The sequence below is a fragment of the Hemitrygon akajei genome, chromosome 3 (assembly GCF_048418815.1).
Source record: "Hemitrygon akajei chromosome 3, sHemAka1.3, whole genome shotgun sequence".
Lineage (NCBI taxonomy): Eukaryota > Metazoa > Chordata > Chondrichthyes > Myliobatiformes > Dasyatidae > Hemitrygon > Hemitrygon akajei.
In genome coordinates, this window is record NC_133126.1 from 26,461,754 (window position 1) to 26,488,056 (window position 26,303).

At 42.0% G+C, this 26,303-nt stretch overlaps 1 protein-coding gene across 3 annotated transcripts in view; it reads right to left on the reverse strand.

Annotated features, from left to right (window-relative positions):
• The window catches only part of LOC140724787 (ribosomal protein S6 kinase alpha-5), a 304,697-nt gene that overhangs the window by 22,912 nt on the left and 255,482 nt on the right, over positions 1-26,303 (reverse strand). For all 3 annotated transcript variants that reach the window (XM_073039390.1, XM_073039388.1, XM_073039389.1), the window contains 3 exons: positions 21,324-21,494; positions 15,322-15,513; positions 11,992-12,151 (listed from right to left, as the gene is read on the reverse strand). In XM_073039390.1, the coding sequence (XP_072895491.1) occupies positions 11,992-12,151; positions 15,322-15,513; positions 21,324-21,494 (523 nt within the window). The remainder of the gene's footprint in view (positions 1-11,991; positions 12,152-15,321; positions 15,514-21,323; positions 21,495-26,303) is intronic.

Here is a 26,303-nt window from a genome sequence, read left to right on the forward strand (position 1 = left end):
ACAGCTTGTTGTTGAGCCCACTGGGGGATTGGCTGTGCTGGATTGGGTATTGTGCAATGATCCAGAGGTGGTAAGAGAGCTTAAGGTTAAGGAACCCTCAGAGAACAGTGATCACAATATGATCCAGTTCACTTTGAAATTTAAGAAGGAGAAACTAAATTCCAATGTGTTGGTATTTCAGTGAAATAAAGAAAATGACAATGGCATGAGAGGGGAAATGGCCAAAGTTGACTAGAAAGGGACAATAACAGAAAGGACAGCAGAGCAGCAATGGCTGGAGATTCTGCGAAAAATGAGGGAAATGAAAGACAGTTATATTCCAGGTAAGAAGAAATTTTCGAATGGAAGAAGGATACTATCGTGGCTGACAAGTGAAGTCAGAGCCAAAGTAAAAGCAAAAGAGAGGGCATACAAAGAAGCCAAAGATAGTGGGAAGATAGAGGCTTGGGAAGCTTTTAAAAACTCGTAGAAGGAAACTAAGAAGGTCATTAAGGAAAAAATGAAGTATGAAAGGAAGATGGCGACTAGTTTCAGAGAAGATACTAAAAGCTTTTTTAACTATATAAAGAGTAAAAGAGAGTTGAGGGTAGATATAGGACCAATAAAAAATGATGCTGGAGATTTTGTAATGAGAGACACAGAGACGGCAGAGGAACAGAATGCGTATTTTGCATCAGTCTTCACAGTGGAAGACATCTGCAATACTGTATACCGGACATTCAAGAGTATCAGGGAAGTGAAGTATGTGCAGAGAAAATTACAAGCTGGGTAGACAAGGGAGATGCAGTGGATGTGGTGCACTTAGGTTTTCAGAAGGCCTTTAACATGGTGCTGCACATGAGGCTGCTTAGGAAGATGGGAGCTCATGGAATTACACAGGGAAGTTACTAGCATGGGTGGAGCATTGCCTGATCGAAGAAAACAGAGAGTGGGAATAAAGGGATCCTATTCTAGCTGGCTGCTGGCTACCAGTGGAGTTCCATAGGGGTCGGTGTTGGAACCACTGCTTTTTACGGTGTATGTCAATGATTTGGGATTAATGGATTTGTGGTTAAATTTTTCAATGATACAAATATAGGTGGAGTGGGTATTGTTGACAAAACAGAGTTTGCAGAGAGACTTAAACAGTTTAGGGGAATGAGCAAAGAAGTGGCAAATGAATTTAACGTTAAAAAGTGTATGGTCATGCACTTTGGTGGAAGAAATAAAAGGGCAGACTATTATTTAGATGGGGAGAGAATTCAAAATGCAGAGATGAAAAGCAACTTGGGAGTCTTTGTGCAGGATACCCTAAAGGCTGGCCTCCAGGTTGAGTCAGTGGTGAAGAAGGTGAATGTAATGTTGGCATTCATTTCTAGAGGTATAGAATACAAGAGCAGGGATAGAACATAGAATAGTACAGCACATTACAGGCCCTTCGGCCCATAATGTTGTGCTGACCCTCAAACCCTGCCTCCCATATAAACCCCCACCTTAAATTCCTCCATATACTTGTCTAGTAGTCTCTTAAACTTCACTAGTGTGTCTGCCTCCACCACTGACTCAGGCAGTGCATTCCACACACCAACCACTCTCTGAGTGAAAAACCTTCCTCTAATATCCCCTTGAACTTCCCTCCCCTTACCTTAAAGCCATGTCCTCTTGTACTGAGCAGTGCTGACCTGGGGAAGAGGCGCTGGCTGTCCACTCTGTCTATTCCTCTTAATATCTTGTACACCTCTATCATGTCTCCTCTCATCCTCCTTATCTCCAGAGAGTAAAGCCCTAGCTCCCTTAATATCTGATCATAATCCATACTCTCTAAACCAGGCAGCATCCTGGTAAATCTCCTCTGTACCCTTTCCAATGCTTCCACATCCTTCCTACAGTGAGGCAACCAGAACTGGACACAGTACTTCAAGTGTGGCCTAACTAGAGTTTTATAGAGCTGCATCATTACATTGCTTTTCTTAAACTCTATCCCTCAACTTATGAAAGCTAACACCCCATAAGCTTTCTTAACTACCCTATCTACATGTGAGGCAACTTTCAAGGATCCGTGGACATGTACCCCCAGATCCCTCTGCTCCTCTACACTACCAAGTATCCTGCCATTTACTTTGTACTCTGCCTTGGAGTTTGTCCTTCCAAAGTGTACTACCTCACACTTCTCCGGGTTGAACTCCATCTGCCACTTCTCAGCCCACTTCTGCATCCTATCAATGTCTCTCTGCAATCTTCTACAATCCTCTACACTATCTACAACACCACCGATCTTTGTGTCGTCTGCAAACTTGCCAACCCACCCTTCTACCCCCACATCCAGGTCGTTAATAAAAATCACGAAAAGTAGAGGTCCCAGAACAGATCCTTGTGGGACACCACTAGTCACAACCCTCCAGTCTGAATGTACTCCCTCTACCACGACCCTCTGCCTTCTGCAGGCAAGCCAATTCTGAATCCACCTGGCCAAACTTCCCTGGATCCCATGCTTTCTGACTTTCTGAATAAGCCTACTGTGTGGAACCTTGTCAAATGCCTTACTAAAATCCATGTAGATCACATCCACTGCACTACCCTCATCTATATGCCTGGTCACCTCCTCAAAGAACTCTATCAGGCTTGTTAGGCATGATCTGCCCTTCACAAAGCCATGCTGACTGTCCCTGATCATACCATGATTCTCTAAATGCCCATAGATCCTATCTCTAAGAATCTTTTCCAACAGCTTTCCCACCACAGACGTAAGGCTCACTGGTCTATAATTACCAAGACTATTCCTACTACCTTTTTTGAACAAGGGGACAACATTCGCCTCCCTCCAATCCTCCGGTACCATTCCTGTGGACAACGAGGACATAAAGATCCTAGCCAGAGGCTCAGCAATCTCTTCCCTTGCCTCGTGGAGCAGCCTGGGGAATATTCTGTCAGGCCCCGGGGACTTATCCATCCTAATGTATTTTAACAACTCCAAAACCTCCTCTCCCTTAATATCAACATGCTCCAGAACATCAACCTCACTCATATTGTCCTCACCATCATCAAGTTCCCTCTCATTGGTGAATACTGAAGAGAAGTATTCATTGAGGACCTCACTCACTTCCACAGCCTCCAGGCACATCTTCCCACTTTTATCTCTAATCATCCTACCTTTACTCCTGTCATCCTTTTGTTCTTCACATAATTGAAGAAGGCCTTGGGGTTTTCCTTTACCCTACTCACCAAGGCCTTCTCATGACCCATTTTTGCTCTTCTCAGCCCCTTCTTAGGCTCCTTTCTTGCTACCCTATATTCCTCAATAGACCCATCTGATCCTTGCTTCCTAAACCTCATATATGCTGCCTTCTTCCACCTGACTAGATTTTCCATTTCACTTGTCACCCATGGTTCCTTCACCCTACCATTCTTTATCTTCCTCACCGGGACAAATTTATCCCTAACATCCTGCAAGATATCCCTAAACATCGACCACATGTCCATAGTACATTTCCCTGCAAAAACATCATCCCAATTCACACTCGCAAGTTCTAGCCTTATAGCCTCATAATTTGCCCTTCCCCAATTAAAAATTTTCCTGTCCTCTCTGATTCTATCCTTTTCCATGATAATGCTAAAGGTCAGGGAGTGGTGATCACTGTCCCCCAGATGCTCACCCACTGACAGATCTGTGACCTGACCCAGTTCATTACCTAATACTAGATCTAGTATGGCATTCCCCCTAGTCGGCCTGTCAACATACTGTGACAGGAATCCATCCTGGACACACTTAATAAATTCTGCCCCATCTAAACCCTTGGAACTAATCAAGTGCCAATCAATATTAGGGAAGTTAAAGTCGCCCATGATAACAACCCTGTTATTTTTGCACCTTTCCAAAATCTGTCTCCTAATCTGCTCCTCGGTATCTCTGCTGCTACCAGGGGGCCTATAGAATACCCCCAGTAGAGTAACTGCTCTCTTCCTGTTCCTGACTTCCACCCATACTGACACAAAAGAGGATCCTGCTACATTACCCACCCTTTCTGCAGCTGTAATAGTATCCCTGACCAGTAATGCCACACCTCTTCCCCTTTCCCCCCCCTCTCTATTCCTTTTGAAGCACTGAAATCCAGCACTGTATGTGATGTTGAGGCTCTATAAGGCACTCATAACACCACAGTTGGGGTATTGTGTGCAGTTTTGGGCTCCTTATTATAGAAAGAATATAGTGACACCGGAGAGGGTTCAGAGAAGATTCACAAGAATGATTCCAGGAATGAAAGGGTTACCATATAAGGAATGTCTGGAAGCTCTTGAGCTGTATCCCCTGGAGTTCAGCAGAATGAAGGGGTATCTCATAGAAACATTCCGAATGTTAAAAGGCCTGAACAGATTAGATATGGCAAAGTTATTTCCCATAGAACATAGAATAGTACAGCACAGTACAGGCCCTTCAGCCCACAATGTTGTGCCGACCCTTAAACCCTGCCTCCCATATAACCCCCCACCTTAAATTCCTCCATATACCTGTCTAGTAGTCTCTTAAATTTCACTACTGTATCTGTCTCCACCACCAACTCAGGCAGTGCATTCCAAGCACCAACTACTCTCTGAGTAAAAAACCTTCCTCTAATATCCCCCTTGAACTTCCCACCCCTCACCTTAAAGCCATGCCCTCTTGTATTGAGCAATGGTGCCCTGGAGAAGAGGTGCTGGCTGTCCACTCTATCTATTCCCCTTAATATCTTGTATACCCCTATCATGTTTCCTCTTATCCTCCTTCTCTCCAAAGAGTAAAGCTCTAGCTCCCTTAATCTCTGATCATAGTGCATACTCTCTAAACCAGGCAGCATCCTGGTAAATCTCCTCTGTACCCTTTCCAATGCTTCCACATCCTTCCTATAGTGAGGCGACCAGAAATGGACACAGTACTCCAAGTGTAGGGGAGTCTAGGACAAGAGGGCACAACTTCAGGATTGAAGGACATCCATTTAGAACTGAGATGAGGAGAAATTACTTTAGTCAGAGGGTGGTAAATCTGTGGAATTTGTTGCCACGAGCGGCTGTGGAGGCCAAGTCATTGGGTGCATTTAAGACAGAGATAGATAGGTTTTTTGTTAGCCAGAGCATCAAAGGGTATGGGGAGAAAGCAGGGGAGTGGGGATGAATGGAAGAATTGGATCAGACAATGACTGAATAGCAGAGCAGACTTGATGGGCCAAATGGCCTACTTCTGCTCCTATATCTTATGGTCTTATTATTGCTGCACATACCAAGATGCAATGAAAAGCTTGTCTTGCATACAGTTTATACACAGTGCATTGTGTAAAAGCTACCAAAAGACTGCAGTGCAGGTAAACAAAGTGCAAGATCATAGTGAGGCAGACTACGGCCAAAAGGTCTATTCAACAGTGGGGTAGAAGCTGTCCTTGAGTCTAGTGGTTTGTGCTTTTCGACAATTACATCTACCTGATGGAAGAAGGGAGAAGAGAAAATGTTTGGGGTGGCTGGGGTGTTTCATTATGTTGGCTACTTAGAAGTATAGACAGAGTCCATGGATGGGAGGCTTGTAGGTCCTGTGATATGTTGAAGTATGTCCACAACTCTCTGCAGTTTCTTGTGGTCACAGGCAGAGCAGTTGCCATACAAGGCGTTATGCATTCAAACAATATGCTTTCTATGATGCATAAATAAAAACTGTTTAAGAGTGAACGGAGACATGTTGAATTTCTTTTCCCTCCTGAGGAAGTAGAGGCATTGGTGAGCTCTCTTGGCCTTGACCAGGACAGGCTATAGGTGATATTCATACCTAGGAAGTCCCAACCTGCTCAGCCTCTCAACATCTCAGTCCCTGAAATCCTGGCAATATCCTGTAGCTTCAAGTTACTGTGCATCAACATCTCAGAGGAATTTTCCTGGGCCCAACACATTGACACAATCATGAAGGCGCATACCAGCAGCTATACTTTATTAAGAGATTGAGGAAGTTTTGCATGTCACCAAAGACTTGCAAATTTCTAATGAATGCTGGAGAGCACTCTGACTGGTTGCATCACAGCCTGCTATGGAGACTCCAATGCCCAGGATCACAAGAGGTTGCACAGCCAGTTCCATCAAAGGCACAACCTTCCTCTCCACTGAGAACACCTTCACGAAGCGGTGCCCCAAAAAGGCACATTCATCACTGACATCCCTCTCTGCCCGTGTGATAGAAACATAGAAAACCTACAGCACAATACAGGCCCTTCGGCTCACAAAGTTGTGCCAAACATGTACCTATCTAAACATCTCTTAAAAGACCCCATCATATCCGCCTCCACCACCGTTACCAGCAGTCCATTCCACACATTCACCACTCTCTGCGTAAAAAAAGTACCCCTGACATCTCCTCTGTACCTACTCCCAAGCACTTTAAACCTGTGCCCTCTTGTGGCAACAATTTCAGCCCTGGGAAAAAGCCTCTGACTATCCACATGATCAATGCTTCTCAACATCCTATACACCTCTATCAAGCACCTCCCATCCTCCGTTGCTCCAAGGAGAAAAGGGCAAGTTCACTCAACCTGAGGCATGCTCCCCAATCCAGGCAACATCCTTGTAAATCTCCTCCGCACCCTTTCTATGGTTTCCACATCCTTTCTGTAGTGAGGCGACCAGAACTGAGCACAGTACTCCAAGTGGGGTCTGACCAAGGTCCTATATAACTACAACATTACCTCTTGGCTCCTAAACTCAATCCCACGATTGCTGAAGGTCAGTACACCATATACCTTCTTAACCACAGAGTAAACCTGCACAGTTGCTTTGAGTGTCCTATGGACTCGGACCCCAAGATCCCTCTGATCCTCCACAATGCCAAGTGTCTTACCATTAATACTATACTCTGCCATCATATTTGACCTACCAAAATAAACCACCTCACACTTAACTGGGTTGAACTCCATCTGCCACTTCTCAGCTCAGTTTTGCTTCCTATCAATGTCCCGCTGTAACCTCTGACAGCCCTCCACACTATCCACAACACCCCTAACCTTTGTGTCATCAGCAAACTTACTAACCCATCCCTCCATTTCCTCATCCAGGTCACTTATAAAAATCACAGAGAAGGGGTCCCAGAACAGATCCCAGAGGCACACCACTGGTCACCGACCTCCATGCAGAATATGACCCATCTACAACCACTCTTTGCCTTCTGTGGGCAAGCCAGTTCAGGATCCACAAAGCAACGTCCCCTTGGATCCCATGCCTCCTTACTTTCTTAATAAGCCTTGCATGGGGTACCTTATCAAATGCCTTGCAGAAATCCATATACACTACATCTACTGCTCTTCCTTCATCAATGTGTTTAGTCACATCCTTAAAAAATTCAATCACGCTCGTAAGGCACGACCTGCCCTTGACTAATCCTAATCATATTATACCTCTCCAAATGTTCATAAATCCTGCCTCTCAGAATCTTCTCCATCAACTTACCAACCACCATCCAGAGACAGAGAAGCAGTTTCAGCAACAGGTTACTATCGATGCAATGCTCCTCAGACAGGATGAAGAGGTCAATACTCCCCAATGCCATTAGGCTTTACAATTCTACCGCCAGGACTTAAGAACTTTTTAAAAGCTATTATTAATGCTTTTTGAGATAGTGATTTAGATGCATATCATATTTTTTACTGAGTTAAGTATTGTATGTAATTAGTTTTGCTACAACAAGTGTATGGGACATTGGAAAAAAGTTGAATTTCCCCATGGGGATGAATAAAGTATCTATCTATCTATCTAATTTGCTGGGCTATCTCTACTCCCTTTCTTGAATAAGGGAACAATATCCTCAACCCTTCAATCCTCTGGAACCTCTCCCATCCCCGATGATAATGCAAAGATCAGCGCCAGAGGTTCAGCAATCTCCTCTCTTGCCTCCCACAATAGCCTGGGGTACATCTCATCCGGTCTCGGCGACCTATCCAACTTTCCAAAACTTTTTGGAAAAGCTTTCCAAAAGCTCCAGCACCTCCTCTTTCTTAATATCTACATGCTCAAGCTTTTCAGTCTGCTGCAAGTCATCATTACAATCATCAAGATCCTTTTCCATAGTGAATACTGAAGTATTCATTAAGTACCCCTGCTATTTCCTCCGGTTCCTTACACACTTTCCCACTGTCACACTTGATAGGTCCTATTCTTTCACGCTTCATCCTCTTGCTCTTCACATACTTGTAGAATGCCTTGGGATTTTCCTTAATCCTCCCCACCAAGGTCTTCTCATGGCCCCTTCTGGCTCTCCTAATCTCCTTCTTAAGCTCCTTCCTGTTAGCCTTATAATCTGCTAGATCTCTAACATTACCTAGCTCTCTGAACCTTTCATAAGCTTTTCTTTTCTTCTTGACTAGATTTACTACAGCCTTTGTACACTATGGTTCCTGTACCCTACCATAACCTCCCTGTCTCATTGGAACATACCTATGCAGAACTCCACACAAATATCCCCTGAACATTTGCCACATTTCTTCCATACCTTTCCCTGGGAACATCTGTTCCCAACTTAAGCTTCCAAGTTCCTGCCTGATAGCTCCATAATTCTCCTTATTCCAATTAAACGCTTTTCTAACTTGTCTGTTCCTATCTCTCTCCAATGCTATTGTAAAGGAGATAGAATTATGATCACTATCTTCAAAATGCTCTCCCACTGAGAGAACTGACACCTGACCAGGTTCGTTTCCCAATACCAAATCAAGTACAGTCTCTCCTCTTGTAGGTTTATCTACGTATTGTGTCAAGAAACCTTCCTGAACACACCTAACTAACTCCACCCCATCTAAACCCCTTGCTCTAGGGAGATGCCAATCGGTATTTGGGAAATTAAAATCTTCCACCACGACAATTGTTATTATTACACCTTTCCAGGATCCGTTTTCCTATCTGCTCCTCGATATCCCTGTTACTATAGGGCTGCCTATAAAAACCACCTAGTAGAGTTATTGACCCCTTCCTGTTCCTAACCTCCACCCACAGAGACTCCGTCGACAATCCCTCCATGACGTCCATCTTTACTGCAGCCATGACAGTATCTCTGATCAACAGTGCCACGCCCCCACCACTTTTGTCTCCCTCCCTGTCCTTTCTGAAACATCTAAAGCCTGGCATTCTAAGAAACCATTCCTGCCCCTGAGCAATCCAAGTCTCCGTAATGGCCACAACATCATAGCTCCAATGACTGATCCATGCTCTAAACTCATCCGCTTTGTTCATAATACTCCTTGCATTAAAATAGACACATCTCAAACCATCAGTCTGAGCACATCCCTTCTCTATCATCTGCCTATCCTTCCTCACACACTGTCTCCAAGCTTTCTCTATTTGTGAGCCAACCACCTCTTCCCCAGTCTCTTCAGTTCAGTTCCCATCCCCCAACAATTCTAGTTTAAACTCTCCCCAGTAGCCTTAGCAAACCTCCCTGCCAAGATATCGGTCCCCCTGGGATTCAATTGCAACCTGTCCTTTTTGAACAGATCACATCTGCCCCAAAAGAGGTCCCAATGATTCAGAAATCTGAATCCTTGCCCCCTGCTCTAATCTCTCAGCCACACATTTATCCTCTACCTCATTCTATTCCTATACTCACTGTCACATGGCACAGGCAGTAATCCCAAGATTACTACCTTTGCAGTCCTGCTTCTCAACTTCCTTCCTAACTCCCTGTAGTCTGTTTTCAGGATCTCTTCCCTTTTCCTATCTATGTCATTGGTACCAATATATACCACAACCTCTGGCTGTTCTCCCTCCCACTGCAGGATATCTTGGACGCGATCTGAAACATCCTGGACCCTGGCACCTGGGAGGCAAACTACCATCCGAGTTTCTTTCCTGTGTCCACAGAATCGCCTGCCTGACCCTCTAACTATAGAATCCCCTATCACTACTGCCTTTCTCTTCCTTTCCCTACCCTTCTGAGCCACAGGACCGGAACCTGTGCCACAGCCATGGCCACAGTTGCTTCCCACAGGTAGGCTGTCCTCCCAGCAGTACTCAAACAGGAGTACCTATTGTTCAGGGGTACAGCCACAGGGGTACTCACTAGTACCTGGCTCTTCCCCTTCCTTCTCCTGAGTGTTACCCACTTGTCTGTCTCCTGCGGCCCCAGTGTAACAACCTGCCTATAACTCCTTTCTATCACCTCCTCGCTCTCCCTGATTAGACCAAGATCATCAAGCTGCAACTCCAGTTCCCTAACACAGTCCCTTAGGTGCTGTAGCTCAACACACCGGGTGCAGATATGGCTGTCCGGGAAGCTGGGAGACTCCAGGACCTCTCACATCTGACACCGAACACAGAACACCGGCCTCCCACACATATTTCCTGTCCGCAATTAAAACAGGTAAACCTACCTTGGCTTGTCCCGTTACCACCTAATCCCGCTGAGCCAAAGCCCTACCACTCTGCTGCCCTCTCACTCTGCTGCCTGCTGGATACGGCGGTCTTCTTTTTAAACTTTTCCCGCTCTACTGGCTGACATCATGTGCCTGCACAGTCTTGCCTCTCTTTACCCCGAGTAGTAAAATGCCTTCGCTCCAGAAATCCTTTGCCGTTCCACTCACAGCCTTCTTGCTTTGAATCTAAAACTGCTGAAGATTCCTTGCCTTTTTAAACTTTTCCTGCTCTACTGGCTGACGTCACGCGCTTGCGCAGTCTTGCCTCTTCCCTTTACTACTAGAAAATTTTGTTTGGTACAAAATAGCACAAATTATTTTATTCCTTCAGATAGGGCTCACAGTAAAAATATAAGCAGATTGTACAAAGTTAGATACACAATTCAATGTACATTAGGTCAGTACAACATTGTGGACCAAATGGCCTGTAGTGTTCATGCTGTTTATACTGCTTAAGCATAGTTTTCATAAATGTTATTGTATTGCTTTATTTTCCTGTAAACACCTGCAAGGCAATGTCTTAAGTTAACATATGCTGAGAGATACATAATTTGATAATAAATTTATTTTGATGTCTATGTAATTCAACCTTGCTCAGTCAGGTTTACAAGTATTTTTTAAGCATTCGGCATTTACAGACCCAAAAGCATATTTATTTTTAAAGTATGTGTTCTTTCTTCACTGCTCTCTTCTAGAAAGAATGCTTCATCTAAGAAGGGCAGGCGCATTTAATCCACTTCGCATTTACAGTTCTGGGACAGGGCACGGGATCTGCTGACTTTATCCAGAAAGTAGCAAGTAGAACTCAGTGTCAGCAGTGACTGAAGGACTGAGGGAAATGGAACTGGACAGTAAAAAGCAGTAATGTAATTGGACACTGACAAATGAGGACCAGCTACTTCACTCTCTGACCCACTAACCTTATGTTATCATTGTCACAATACCTTTTGAATGAATCATCAGGAGCTGCTCAATTTAACATCAGCAATTTTATGTTCAATGCAATACAGTATTAGAATCTAACACAGAAGCAAACTTCTGCTCATAGAACATAGTATAGTACACAGTACATAGCCTTCAGCATACATTTTGCCAACCTTTTACAAAAGCAAAACCAGTCTTGATCTGTTAACTCGACTTATGAAAAATTATGAGAGGTGTTGGCAGGGTAGAGGGGGTCAGTTTATTTATCCAGGGTGGAAATGACAAATACTAGTGGGCTTAGGTTCTAGGTGAGAGGGGAAAGCTTAAAGCAGATGTATGATGCAAGTTTTCCTTTTGCACAGAAAGAGAGGTAGGTGCCTGGAACACACTGCCAGGGCAAGTGGTGGAATCATTCAAGAGGTATTTAGACAGGCAGAGAAGACCATTTACAGGGAGATGAGATTAGCATCATGGTCAGCACTGACAGGTTGGGTCAAAAGGCCTGTTCCTGTGCTGTATTGTTCTATTTTCTCTCTTTACAAATGCTGCCTAGCCTGTTGAGTATTCCCAACATTCTCTGTTTTGTGAGAGGAACCTACCTCTAAAAGCAGGTAGGGAGTAAAGAAGAGGGAGGAGGATGATGCAAATGGTCAGGAGGGGAAAACTGGTAACTAGCCAATCTCACCTTGTATGAGCTCCTTGGCCTCTTGCGAGACGCTTCTCCAGGCTTCCCCTTCGAATGAGAAGTCCCCTTGCTTTATCTTTTTCATGATTTCTTCTGCACTTGTGGAAGTCAGTGTCTGTTCTTCACACTGGAAGGGAACTTTGCCTGATAACATGGTGTACTGTCAGAGGAAGCAACAGGCAAAAGTGAAAACTCAAGTTTAAATCGTAAAAGGCATATAAAATAGAAGACATAGAAAACATACAGCACAATACAGGCCCTTTGGCCCACCAAGCTGTGCCGAACATGTCCCTACCTTAGAACTGCCTAGGATTTACCCACAGCCCTCTATTTTTGTAAAACTGTGCCCTCTCGTGCTAGCCATTTCAGCCCTGGGGATAAGGCTCTGACTACCTACCTCAATGCCTCTCATTATCTTGTACACCTCTATCAAGTCACCTCTCATTCTCCATCGCTCCAAGGAGAAAAGGCCGAGTTCACTCAACCTATTCTCATAAGCCATGCTCCCTAATCCAGGCAACAACTTTGTAAATCTCCTCTGCACCCTTTCTACGGTTTCCACATCCTTCCTATAGTGAGGCAACCAGAACTGAGCACAGTACTCCACTGTGGAGGCAGGAGGATTATTTTCACTGGGCTGAATAGGTTTAGATCCATGACAATATTTGTAAGCAATTCAATAGGTTTCTCTAAGTATGGGAAGTTTAAGCAACTGGCTTGTCTACAAATAAATGAAGGTAGACAATAAAGTGCAAGTTTTACAACAAGGTATATTGTGAGGCCAGGAGTCCATCTTATCATAGTAAGGGAATCAAAATCAAGTTTAAGTATCACTGGCATATGTCATGAAAATTGTTTTGCGGCAGCAATACATAATAAAAACTATAAATTACAGTAAGTATACATATAAAAATTAAGATAAATATGGTCAAAAAGTGAGGTAGTGTTTATGGATTCATTGACCAATAATCATATAATAGGGGGATAGAAGTTATCCTTGTGCCTAGTTGTACATGCTTGCAGGCTTTTGTGTCTTCTGTCTGATGGGAGGGAGAAATGAGGGAATGTATGGGGTGGGTGGGTCTTTAGTTATCTTGGCTGCTTTACTGAGGTAGTGAGAAATGCAGAGAGAGACTATGGAGGTGAGGCTGGTTGCCATGATGTTCTGAGCTATGTCTATAGCTCTCTGTAGTTTCTTGCAATCACAGAAACAGCAGTTGCCATACCAAGCTGTGATGCATCCAGATAGGATGCTTTCTATGGTACATCAATAAAAATTAGTGAGGTTCAACGGGAACATGCCAAATTTATTTAGTCTCCTGAGAAAGCAGAGGCACCAATGAACTTTCTGTGGCATCTAACTGGTTGGAGCAGGATAGGATATTTGTGTTGTTCACTCCAAGGAACTTCAATCCTATACTAATTCCATTATTTTAATCTCCCCACATGTCCATAAACCTCCCGCTACCTACCACCTACAATGCTACAGTGGCTAATGAGCCTACAGGCCCACACACCATCGGATGTGGCAGGAAACTGGACCATTCAGACACATATCACATGTAGTCACATGGACAACATGCAAGCTCCACAAAGAGAGCTGGAACTATTACATTAACTACAGTGTTACTGTGCCACCAAAGCTTTATTTATCCAGCCATATTTATTTCAAGTAGCCACATTTAGTTTCCCAGATGTCATAGTGGGGTTTGATCTCATGCCTTTGGATCATAGTGCAGTGTACCCCTAAGTGACAGGGAGTTCCATTCCCAAAAAAAGTCTGTATTGTAATCTTCTGTGCTGCAAACCCCTCCCCCCATTTAATCTAATTTCATAGCAAGAGGGTGGTGAATCTGTGGAATTGATTGCCAGATTGGTTGTGGAGCCCAAGTCACTGCGTATTTTTTTAAGAGGAGGTTGATAGATTTTTGGTTAGTAAGGGTGTCAAAAGTTAGGGGCTGAAGGCAGGAGAATGCAGTTGAGAGGGATAATAAATGAGCCATGACAGAAGGGCAGAGCAGACTTGATGGGCCAAAATGGCCTAATTCTGCTCTTGTGTCATATGGTCTTGTGATTATAAGTGGGGATATATTCCTACAGGAAGCTTTTCTCTCAACAGCAATACCACATTTTTTGCAACTTCTACAAATAAGAGAATTCTAATTGCAGAAGAAAAAACCTTTGTTGTTTTAATTAACTACAGATGAAGCTACGTAAAGTATCACTGTATACATATCCACAGAAAGATTTGCCTTGTTAGTTTCCAAAGCAAAGCTCTCAAGTGGCCTCCTGCTGCCCTTTGTAAACTAGTTCAGTCTCTGCATTCATTTTACACTTTCTTTTCCATATAAATTCCATACAAATGAATTTTTATTCTGGATCTAAATTCCTTTAGTAGTGATTTGTGAATTCTGTAAGGATGAGTTACCATTACCTCAAACTGCCATAACACCGGGATACACTATCCACATGCAGTTTTCTCAGACGGGCTGCAAGAACAGACTAGATTCAATACTGGGTGGCTGCAGAGCTGAAAGGTGAAGAGCTCCGGCAGATCAGGATTCCGTCCCTAACCCACTCCTTCCAGTTTCAGCAATATGTTTTCTCAGCCAAGCTGTAAAGCTACCAGGATATAAATGCTGTACAATAATCCGAGTGAGTGTTAAATCCACAATAGATTTTAAGATGGAAATAACAGGGATAAAGACACAAGCCCATTAGACATAGCAGCAGAATTAGGCCATTCGGTCCATCGATTCTGCACTGTCATTCCATCATGGCGGATTTGGTATCCCTTTCAAACCCATTCTCCTGCCTTCTCCCACCTATCCAAATAAGTGAATAACACCCAGTCCTGCCTCTATGTTCAGTTTATTGTTTCTAATCATGTTTTTATAGAAATCAATGAAAAATGAGCATCTGTATTCCCTGGGCAATAGGTAAGAAGCATGAATAGAGTGGACAGCACAGAGACTTTTCTCTGAGCAGAAGTGGCCAATACAAGAGGCCATAATTTTAAAGTAACTGGAGGAAAGTATGGGGGGGGGGGGTAATGTTAGAAGTCCCCCCCCCCCCCCCCCACAGACAGTGGTAGGTCTATGGAATGTGCCGCCGGGGTAGTGGTGGAGGTAGGTACATTTAGGACGTTTACTAGACTCTTAGATAGGAACATGAAAATGGAGGTGTATGTGGCAGGGAAGGATTAGATTGATCTTAGAGTAGGTTAAAAGGTCGATGTAACATTAATGACTGCAGAGCTGTACTGTGCTGTATCCTTCTGTATTCTAGGCTCTATGTTCTGTATCAGCCCAGGTCTTGCTACCAGCTTACCAAGATGACACCCAAACTCCACAGATCACAAGATTCGTCGTAACCATCATCCTTCAGCAGTTCAGGAGCTGCATAATGCAGTGTGAAACACGGAGTCTTCAGCGGCTGATTATCAGGAGGTTTCAAGCGTGCAAAACCAAAGTCTATGATTTTAATTTCTGTGCTGTCACTTTCGTCAGCGTACAGCAAGTTCTACAAGAAGAAGAACAGAGGGTGAGAAAATAGAAACAGGACTATTAATAAATGTTGTTAGCCAGTAATAGTATAATGTTCGAGGAAATATTGAACCAAAATTTCCTCTATCACGTAATTGCAAAAATAACATTATAAACTGTAAAGGAGGATAATTTTTTGTCTTTCTAAAAACCATCAATCCACTAAAAATATCAATTACATCAGTGATTTTTGATTCAAAATCATATCATAAGCATCTGGTTATTTTAGAGAACAGTATAAAAATGGTAAGTAGATAAATTTGAAGTAATGTGATCCATAGTCTGTTCACACTCTCAGCACTAATGCAATTATTTTAATTTACAAATGAAATGCTGAATGATAAACACCAATGCATATTACCAAGCACTTCCCATTGCTTCAGTATACACATAACCTCAACTTTAGCTTAAGACCATAAGACATAGAAGCAGAATTAGGTTATTGGATCCATTGAGTCTACTCTGCCATCACTACTAACTGGAAATGATCCCTGCAGAGCACTACAAGGAGACCTCCGTTCAGCTACTACCACTCATAGATTCACTGTAAATACTGTTGTAACATTTCTACAGTTGTGGGGGCCAAGTTATTGGGTATATTTAAAGCAGCAGTTGATAGGTTCTTGATTGAGAAGGATGTTTGGGGGTTGCAGCAAGAGGATGAGAAAATGGGGTTGAGAGTGGTAATAAATCAGACATGATGAAATGGTGGAGCAAATTTAATGAGTCAAATGGCCTAATTCTGTCCCTATGTCTTATGGTGCTGGTTAAAGGCCTGGGGCTGACCAGCCTTGATCAGATTAAACAGTGAGGCAGATTTGAGGGGCTGAATGTTCTACTCCTGATCCTATTGCTTGTGGGAAAAATACTTGGGAAGATTATAAGGTGATGAGGAAGGCATAGGGTAGAGAAGGACAACACTGTTGAATAAGAGCCAATACTGTACAGGCTGAAGTGTTAAATTTATTTTCTTGAGAATTTTCTACGATGATCGGAAATATCAACTTTTTTTAACAGCAAGGTGTCCTGCCTAAAGATAGTTCACCTTCTCACCGAATGGTAAAATGGCAAATTGGTTTAGAGCTTAGAGGTGAAATTTATAAGAATGAGGGGGGATCTCATTGAAGTGTACCAAATATTGAAAGGCCTAGATAGAGCAGATGCGGAGAGGGTGTTTCCAATAATGGGGGGAGTCTAGGACCAGAGAGAATAGCTTCAGAATAGAAGGACATCCCTTTATATGTCAGGGGGCAGCAAATCTCTGGAATTCATTGCCACTGATGGCTGGGAAGGCAAGTCATTGGGTATATTTAAATCGGAGGTTTAAACCCACGTTCAATTCCCATTATTGCCTGTAAAGAGTTTGTATGTTCTCCCCGTGACCATGTGGATTTCCTTCGGGTGCTCCGGTTTCTTCCCTCAGTCCAAAGATAAAGATGTACAGTCGGCCCTCCTTATCCGTGAGGGATTGGTTCCGGGACCCCTCGTGGATACCAAAAAATGCGGATGCTCAAGTCTCTTATTTAACCCGTTTCAGTGTGGTGGACTTTAGGACCCAGCAGAACCCCTGACCTTATTTAACCTGTCTCAGAACGATGGTCTTTAGGACCCGGTGGAGCTCTAAATCCGCAGTGTTTCTGTTCATGAAAATAATCACAATCACGATTGAAAATAAAATGGAAATAATAAAGCAATCGGGAAGAGGTGAAATGCTATCCGTCATTGGAAAAGCTTTAAGCTACAGTCGGTCCAACGATTGGAACAATTTTAATGGATAAAGTGAGAAAGGCCCTGCCCCGATGAAAGCTGCAATTATTACTAAGCAACACAGTGGTTTAATTATTGAAACACATACGTTTCTTAAGTGTTTTATATGCATAGAAAGGTAAAATATATACTATTTTCTAAGACAAACGTTTGACTAACTGACACTAAATAATACTGGATGTAGCTGTTCTGACTTACTTAGTAAGATAACATGATTTTTTTAATCCCAATCCACGATAACCTATGCACATCCTCCCGTATACTTTAAATCATCTCTACATTACTTATAATACCTAATACAATGTAAATGCTAGATAAATAGTTGTTATACTGCATTGTTTAGGGAATAATGACAAGAAAAAAGTCTGTACATGCTCGAATAACGAGTGCTGGAAGAGCACTTCCGGGTTTTCTCAATTCGCGGTTGGTTGAATTCGTGCATGCGGAACTCGCGGATAAGGAGGGCCAACTGTTCGGGTTGGTAGGTTAATAGGTCATTGTAAAACTGTCCCATGATTAGGTTAGGATTAAATCAGGGGATTGCTGGGTGGTGTTGCTTGAGGGGTCGGAATGGCCTACTCCATGCTGTATCTCAAAAAAAAGACTATGACTGAGTGGAGGAGCAGACTAGATGGGTCAAATGGCCTAACATTGCTCCTTGTGTCTTATCAATTCCTGCAAAATTCCAAAGTTTATTGTGTATGACTATGATATGATACAGTCTATTGATGTCTGGCTTTGCACAGCTTGGTTCTGTACCTTTAAGGCACAAATTAGCATTTATTTAATTAGGACTATAATATTAAAGTAACAAAGGACAACACTAAGGGCTCTGATGGGTGGAAGCGAGACCCCAGTGATCCTATCAGCAGTCCTCGCAATCCTCTATAGGGACTTGTGGTCAAATGCCTTGCAGTTCCCATACCAGACAGTGATGCAGCTGGTCAGGGCATTCTCTATGGTGCTCCTGTAAAAAATAGCTAGAATGGGGTGAGGGAAGGAGGGAGGCTCACTCTCCTCAGGAAGTGGAGATGTTGCTGTGCTTTCTTTACTAAAGAGGTGGCGTTGAGGGGCCAGGTAAGATCATCCACCATGTGCACTCCCAGAAATTCTCTCCACGGAGGAGAGAAGTGGTCAACCTGCACCTTCCTAAAGTCCACAATCATCTCTTTAACCTTGTCCACATGGAGTCTCAAGTTGTTGTGCTTGTACCATTCCACCAGCCACTCTACCCCCTTTCTGTAATGCCGTCTTGCAGTTGTTGATGAGGCCAACCATTGCTAAATCATTAGTGAACTTGATGATTTGGTTTGAACTGGATCGGGAAGTACAGTCATGCGTCAGCAGCGTAAACAACAGCAGGCTGAGAATGCAGCCGTGGAGGAGGTACCATTGCTCAGCATGATGGAGCTAGAGATATTGCAGTCAACACAGACTGACCAATCTTTTAATCAAATAACAGAGAAAGGCGTTGAGACCCAACAAGGACAGTTTACCCACCAGCTTCTGAGGGATTATCATATTAAATGCTGAGCTGAAGTCAATAAACAGCATCCTAGCATATGAGGCACCATTTTCCAGGTGGGACAGGATGAAATGGAGGGTAGAGTGGACCAACTTGAGCTGTTTATGCAGTTCAAATCATTACATTAGAGCTAGAATATGGTACAATAAAGAATAAAAACTACTGAAAGAGTGCAGTGTAGGTAAACAATAACGTGTAAGATCGTAATGAGGTAGATTGGGGTAATAAATTAAATTCTATTGTAAGAAGCAAATCTAATCAGATCTGTTGAGTTTTTCAATGTTTTTTTTGAGTGGAAGGTTTCTGATAGCAGAGCACTAATGAGCAAAAAATAGGTTACCCAGAACCAAAGTGAACAGGATTTTTTTTAAAAAAAACAGAAACTCTGCAGATGCTGGAAATTCGAGCAACACACACAAAATGCTGGAGGAACTCAGCAGGCCAGGCAGCATCTATGAAAAAGAGTACAGTCAACATTTCAGGCCGAGACCTTTCATTAAGACATCAGGATAATTTTACTCTTTTTTTTTTATCACAATGTGTCAATGCACCCTACCAACACTGTGAATTTAGGTCTCTACTGGGAACTGACAGCAACTGCTCCATTTTCGTTCATGGACCTCTCAGATCCCTCTCATCATCTCCTGCACAGTCTAAGGTAACAAGCTCTTAAAGCAAAATACAGAGTAGATATCTGTTGAGTAATTGGTTTGGAGGACCAATAGCACTAAAATGAATCACTAATACAGGACTGCATCAAGTACCATGGTACACAAAAATAGCAAATCATGGAATTCAATGCAAAGAGAGCGAATTGCTGTTTTTGCATAGACAATGATAGAGCAGTGCAGACAAGACAGTAGATGTTGAATATTTGAGTGGTGCCTTGTGACTGCCTCATCTGCAGTTGAGGTAGAAAACATACACAAATGATACTAATACTATTTGTCTTATTTGCATTTGGACAGAACATTGTGACCTACTAAAGTACCACAAGACATACTTAGAATTTGGTAATATAAATCTCCACAAGGTGATGATAACAAGGACTTTGCAAGCTATTTATATATAAACAATAACAATAACTTTTATTGTATTGAAGTACCTTATAAATAGGAAAAGATAATTAAAATGAGGCTTGAGAGAAAGCTGGAAAGCGATCAGGTACTGTTGAAGGGACATATTTTGAGGTGCACACACAAAATGCTGGAATTCAGCAAGCAAGGCAACATCAATGGAGCAATATAGTCAATGTTTCAGGTTGAAATACTTTATCAGTACTGGAAAGGAAGGGTGAGACCAGGTGAGGGAGAAGGTTGGTGGATTGGGGGGTGGGGGGTTGCGGTGGTGGAAGTTGATGTGATAAGCTGTGATGAGATACGTGGGAAGAAGTAAAGGGCTGTAAAAGAAATTTAATAGGAGAGGGTCTCAACCCAAAACATCAACTACTTTTTTCCATAGATGCTGTCTATCCTGCTGAGTTCCTCCAGCATTTTGTATGTATTGCTTGGATTTCCAGCACCTGTAGATTTTCTCTTGTTTATAATAGGAAAGGACAGTGGACCATAGAAAAAAAAATCGGAGGAGGAGGGGAACCAGAGGCAGGTGAGCAGAAGAGAAAGGCTAAAAAGCCTCTCCCTTCCCCACCTTCTTATTCTGGCTGCTGCCCTTTTACTTTCTATACTCTGATGAAAGCTCTTAGCCCAAAACATAGAGTTTTTATTTCCCTCCACAATGCTGCCTGGCCTGCTAAGTTCTTCCAACATTATGTGTGCGTTGATCAGCATCTGTGGAATTTCCTGTATATCTGCATTTTGTGATGGTTGTAAGGAAAAATGTTGAGAGATGGAAGTGTGCAGGAAGAGGTGGGAGTAGGTCTTTAGTGGGAAGTATGAAGAAGGAACCCAGGTTGACTACACTTTTAACTTCAAACACTGTTAGACACAGGGTGGGGAAAATCAAGGAAACATTAAAGGGAAATAACATCAAACAAACTTGTCACAAGCAATTAGATCATTAAAATTAAAAATGCAGACCTGCACTACATGGACTAACATTGCAACCAAATTCTCTGAGATTAGATTTGGACATTCTGTGTAAAATTAGCAAGTCTTAAAGCCATGAGTTCTATAAAACACCTGGCTATGAAGTAGTAGTGCTGTTCACTTTTTTGGCTGATTATGGCAATATATTTGATAGAGAGGATGGATTGAAAGTTATTTTTGTAAAACATGATGCTTGTTGAACTTTTTAGTCATATACAACAATTGTGCGACAGTACCACCAGATCTGGATTCACAGCACTCTTCACCGTTGAAGTAAGTTGGGCATCAGAAACATTGAAGGTGAAAAGGCTGTGGGGTGGGGTGGCACATACCAAAGAAGGGTACAGTAAAGGGGAAAGGTAAGTACAGAAATTATAAATAGCTTAACACAGAATCCCCAGTGTTTATTCCATACTCCCTTTTCCATAATGTCTTTATTACATCCATTACCTCAGGCTTCAAATCCCTGTGGACAACTCCGACATCGTGCATGTGACTGACAGCAGAGACCAGCTTGCGCATTATGTAACTGGCTTCTGTTTCACTGAAGTGTTTTTTCTTTCGAATTCTTTCCAGCAGCTCCCCCCCTTTCAGCAGCTCCATCACCAAAAATGTGTGTAGCTGAGGAGAAAATAGAGAGTAAAATGATATCATGCAATCAGGGCAATCGTTACCAGAACTTGACTGACCATTACTAATTTTCACTGAAACAATTAAGATTTTGTTTCTTCACATTTTTCACAAATGTTAATACATAAAGCAAGTCAAACACCCAAATACATTCTAAGTCTGCCTTCAGTCTGATGGCAGCAGCTCATTAAAGTTATTTCTCCCTACTTCATGGGCAAGACATTTGAAGTGCAGTCTTTTGATCAAATCAAACGATGAGAGAAATAAAAAGTTGAATACTTGGAGAGACTTGAAAGCGAACTTGTTCTTCTTTTGCACAGAGGAAATTAAGACTGGTAAGAGGTATTCAAAACTGTAAAGGTCATCAACGAAGTATACAGATTTAACATTATTAGAAAGAGAATGAAGAATGAGATGAGCACCAATTTTCTTACACAGTGAATTGCTCCTACCTGAAATGTGCTGTTAGAAAAGGAGATGAAATCAAATTCAATATTGACTTTCAAAGGAGGTTCTTAAAATTTTACATATCACGAATCATACAGATACAGAACGGAAGTAGGCCATTCAACCCACCAGAGCCTGTGCTGACCATCAAGCACCAATTTCTATAGTAATTGTACCCTAATCCATGTCTATGGGTTATAGGTGTGGGATAAAGTGGACAACAAATCTTTCAAGAGTTAATACTGACATAATGGGCCAAAAAGTGGCCTCCTGCACTGACAGATTCAAAGAAAAATAATCAGTAATTAAGGAGTTCTGATGAATGGGTTTGGCATGAAAGGTCAACTACTTGCTCTTTTCCATAGATGCTGCCTGGCCTGCTGAGTTCCTCCAGCACTTTGTGTGTATTACTTTGATCTCCAGCATCTGCAAATTTTCGCTTGTTTATAACTATTATAATTAGAAGTTTTTAAATGTATAACATAAAAATGTAAATTTAGTTCCATAACTCAACTTTTAAAACTAAAAAAATCCTCATGTATCATACATGAACTATCCAATGCTAACAATTTTTTCTACCTAATGTTACTGAACAATTATTTCATATGTTAATTTATGCTGTTAATATGAAAGTAGCAGCCTACTTTTGGATTGCATTGAACCCCTTCAGCTGCTGTCTTTCTACACACTGCCAAGTTTAGAAGGCACAAGAATTTACAGGTTAGAGAAGTTTAGCCAAGTTGGACAACAATGAGAAAGACAGATACAAGTTCCTTCTGCTTATTTTTAGTTTAGTATAAATAGTGTTGTGAATTTTTGTAAAGCAATTAACTAATGCATTTTCTGGTAAGTAATTGACAACAACACAATTACATGTGATTACCTCACAAGACTTATCTGCTGCATCTATATTTTTAAATAAACTTAAGTTCAGTGATAAGTTAGAAATCAGAAATTGATCTAACATGCAAGAGATTCTGCTGATGCTGGAAATCTTGAGCAAAACACATAAAATGTCGGAGGAACTTGGCAAGTCAGGCAGCATTTATAGAGGGAATAATCAGTCAATGTTTTGGGTCAAGACCTTCCATCAGGACTGGAAAGGAAAGGAGCGGAAGCCAGAAACATCCAACATGCTGGAAGTCTGATCTGGTTCAGTATGGCAGAGTATTCACAGAAAGGATAGGGATAAACTGTTTCAACTAACAAGTGTCAGACAGACAGACATACCTTATTGATCCCGAGGGAAATTGGGTTTCGTTACAGTCACACCAACCAAGAATAGTGAAGAAATATAGCAATATAAAACCATAAATAATTAAATAATAATAAGTTAGTCATGCCAAGTGGAAATAAGTCCAGGACCAGCCTATTGGCTCAGGGTCAAACACAGATTTAAGATGGAAATAATGAGGGTTTTTTTGTTCAAGTCAAGTCAGGTCACCTTTATTGTCATTTCGACCGTAACTGCTGGTACAGTACATAGTAAAAATAAGACATGGTGTTACATGACACAGTACAAAAACTAGACTAAACTACGTAAAAACAACACAGAGAAAGCTACACTAGACTACAGACCTACACAGGACTGCATAAAGTGCACAAAAACAGTGCAGGCATTACAATAAATAATAAACAGGACAATAGGGCAAGGTGTCAGTCCAGGCTCTGAGTATTGAGGAGTCTGATAGCTTGGGGGAAGAAACTGTTACATAGTGTTCAACGAAGTGTTATGACCTGGAACCTACTGACTGAAAGGGTGGGAGAAGTGGCTCTTAAGGAAGTGGGGCAGGTACTTGAAAAGGATAATGTCAAGAGCTAATCGGATCATTTTTCCAAGTGCTGGTATGGAACAGATATGTTGAATGAGTTACTTTTGCATTCCAAAACCCCTGGGCAGACCAAGGAAGAGCTGGAGCTGAGGGAGGCAGCAGCCAGCAAAAACATATTAGGATGCTGCTGGTCACTGGCAGGAGTTGCAGCAAAATGAGACAGACTATACAGAGAGGGGCTTGTTTCATTATTGTTGCTTTGTAGTTCATTGTGATCTGTGTTTTTCTGCTGACCATTGTGGCATGCTATGTTGGCACCGGAATTTGTAGCAACATTTGCAGGCAGCCCCCAACATGCAGCTGGGTGTGTTGCTTGTTAACATTTCACTGTTTATTTCTATGTACACATGATAAATAAATCTAATCTGAAAACACAGTTAAATATAAACTGGGGGAAGGAAGCAAGATTGTTTGGAATCTTTTTTTGGTGTATTTGTTCTTGCATAAAACACAGAAAGCAACTAATGACTTCAATTCCCTTTTTAAACAAAAATCACAAAGCATAAATCCAGGACTAATGCAATTTTAGTATAGGTTGACCACCTCAAATCTGGAAATCAGTAATCCAGTTCCACCGCTGGTTCAGACATAACTTTTGCCAGCCTAATTTCAAATTTCCCGCGTTGTCGTGCCAAAGAAGCAAGTCATTCTTCTGTGTTTTTCTGCATTTATTTTTATAACATGCTTATCTAACCCAAATCATGTCTTTATTGAATAAAGGAAGTGCTTCTCATGGAGTAAAGTGCAAACACCCTATGTTATCAATTAAAGATAAGGTGGAAGTTCTGATAAAACTTGACAGTGGTGTGTCTGTAAAAAGCACATGCAACTTGTATAACATTGTCTCTCCACAGTTTACGATACAAAAGAAGCAAAAAGAAAAGTTGCTCCAGTTCTTTGCTAACAGCGAATCAGAAAAAAAAGATGTGCATATGGAAAACAATGCAACATGGAAGATGTTCACAACTAGATAGTTGTTCACAACAAGTTCACATAAAGTGGTCTAAACTCCGCATCAGCGAAGATATAGAACTGTCAGGAGAGATGGTGAAGGAACAAGCAATATTATTTCATGAAGAATTAGGACTGGATTCTGTGTGATTACAGTGAAGGGTGGGTTTAGCATTACAAGCAGCAACATGGCATAAATTTTTGTACAGTGTGTGGTGAAAAACGGTCAGCAGACATGGAAGCAGCCGCTGAATTTGTGATGAGTTCGTTAAGGTAGTTTCTGATGAAAATTTAAGTCCAGAGCAGTTCACTTGCTTTTTATTTGTTGTTTCTTTTTGCTTTAGTATCCAGCTTGTACTATTCAATAATACAATAATGAGGTAGCCTAAGGGAAGAAGTCATATCTCTGACACAGTGGCGTCAAGAAAACAATCTCTCCCTCAATGTCACAAAAACAAAGGAGCTGGTTGTGGATTACAGGAGGGATGGAGACGGGCTAACACCAATTAACATCAATGGCTCTGCAGTTGAGAGGGTAAACAGCTTTAAGTTCCTTGGCATCCACATCACCGAGGATCTCATGTGGTCTGTACTCACCGGCTGTGTGGTGAAAAAGGCACAACAGCACCTCTTTCACCTCAGGCCCCCAAATTCTAAGAACTTTCTACAGGAGCACAATTGAGAGCATCCTGACTGGCTGCATCACTGCCTGGTATGGGAACTGTACCTCCCTTAATCGCAGGACTCTGCAGAGAGTGGTGCGGACAGCCCAGTGCATCTGTAGTTGTGATCTTCCCATGCTTCAGGACATTTACAAAGACAGGTGTGAAAAAAGGGCTCGAAGGATCAATGTGGACCTGAGACACCTCAACCAGAAACTGTTCCACCTGTTACCATCTGGGAAACGGTACCACAGCATAAAAGCCAGGACCAACAGCTCCTGGACAGCTTCTTCCACCAGGCCATCAAACTGATTAACTCACACTGATTTCAGTCTATTTCTATGTTACATTGACTATTCTATTTATTATAAATTACTGTGATTGCACATTGCACATTTAGACGGAGACTTAACGTAAAGAGTTTTACTCCTCATGTAAGAAATTAAGTCAATTCAATTCAGGGTACTGTAAAGGTTAGGTGAGGTGATCATCATGTGGGTTAGAAGTGTTTGTTTATTTAATCCTAACTTAACCACCTGTGATTCGGCAATATCACTATTCTGGCACTGCACAGATCACAATGATTCCAGATTTGTGGTGGTCAACCTGTAACTGAAAATTAATAGGGTTATTAATGGAAATGTTATTTTATTTAGTGATGCAGTGCAGCAACAGGCCCATGACCCAACAAGACCGCGCCGCACAATTTTTAGGTTATGAGGACACTCAGTCCTCGTTTATTGTCATTTAGAAATGCATGCATGCATTAAGAAATGATACAATGTTCCTCCGGAGTGATATCACAAAATAAGAAAAACGACAAACTCACACTGACAAAACCACATAATTATAGCATTAGTTACAGCAGCGCAAAACAATACCGTAATTCGATAAACGCAGACCATGGA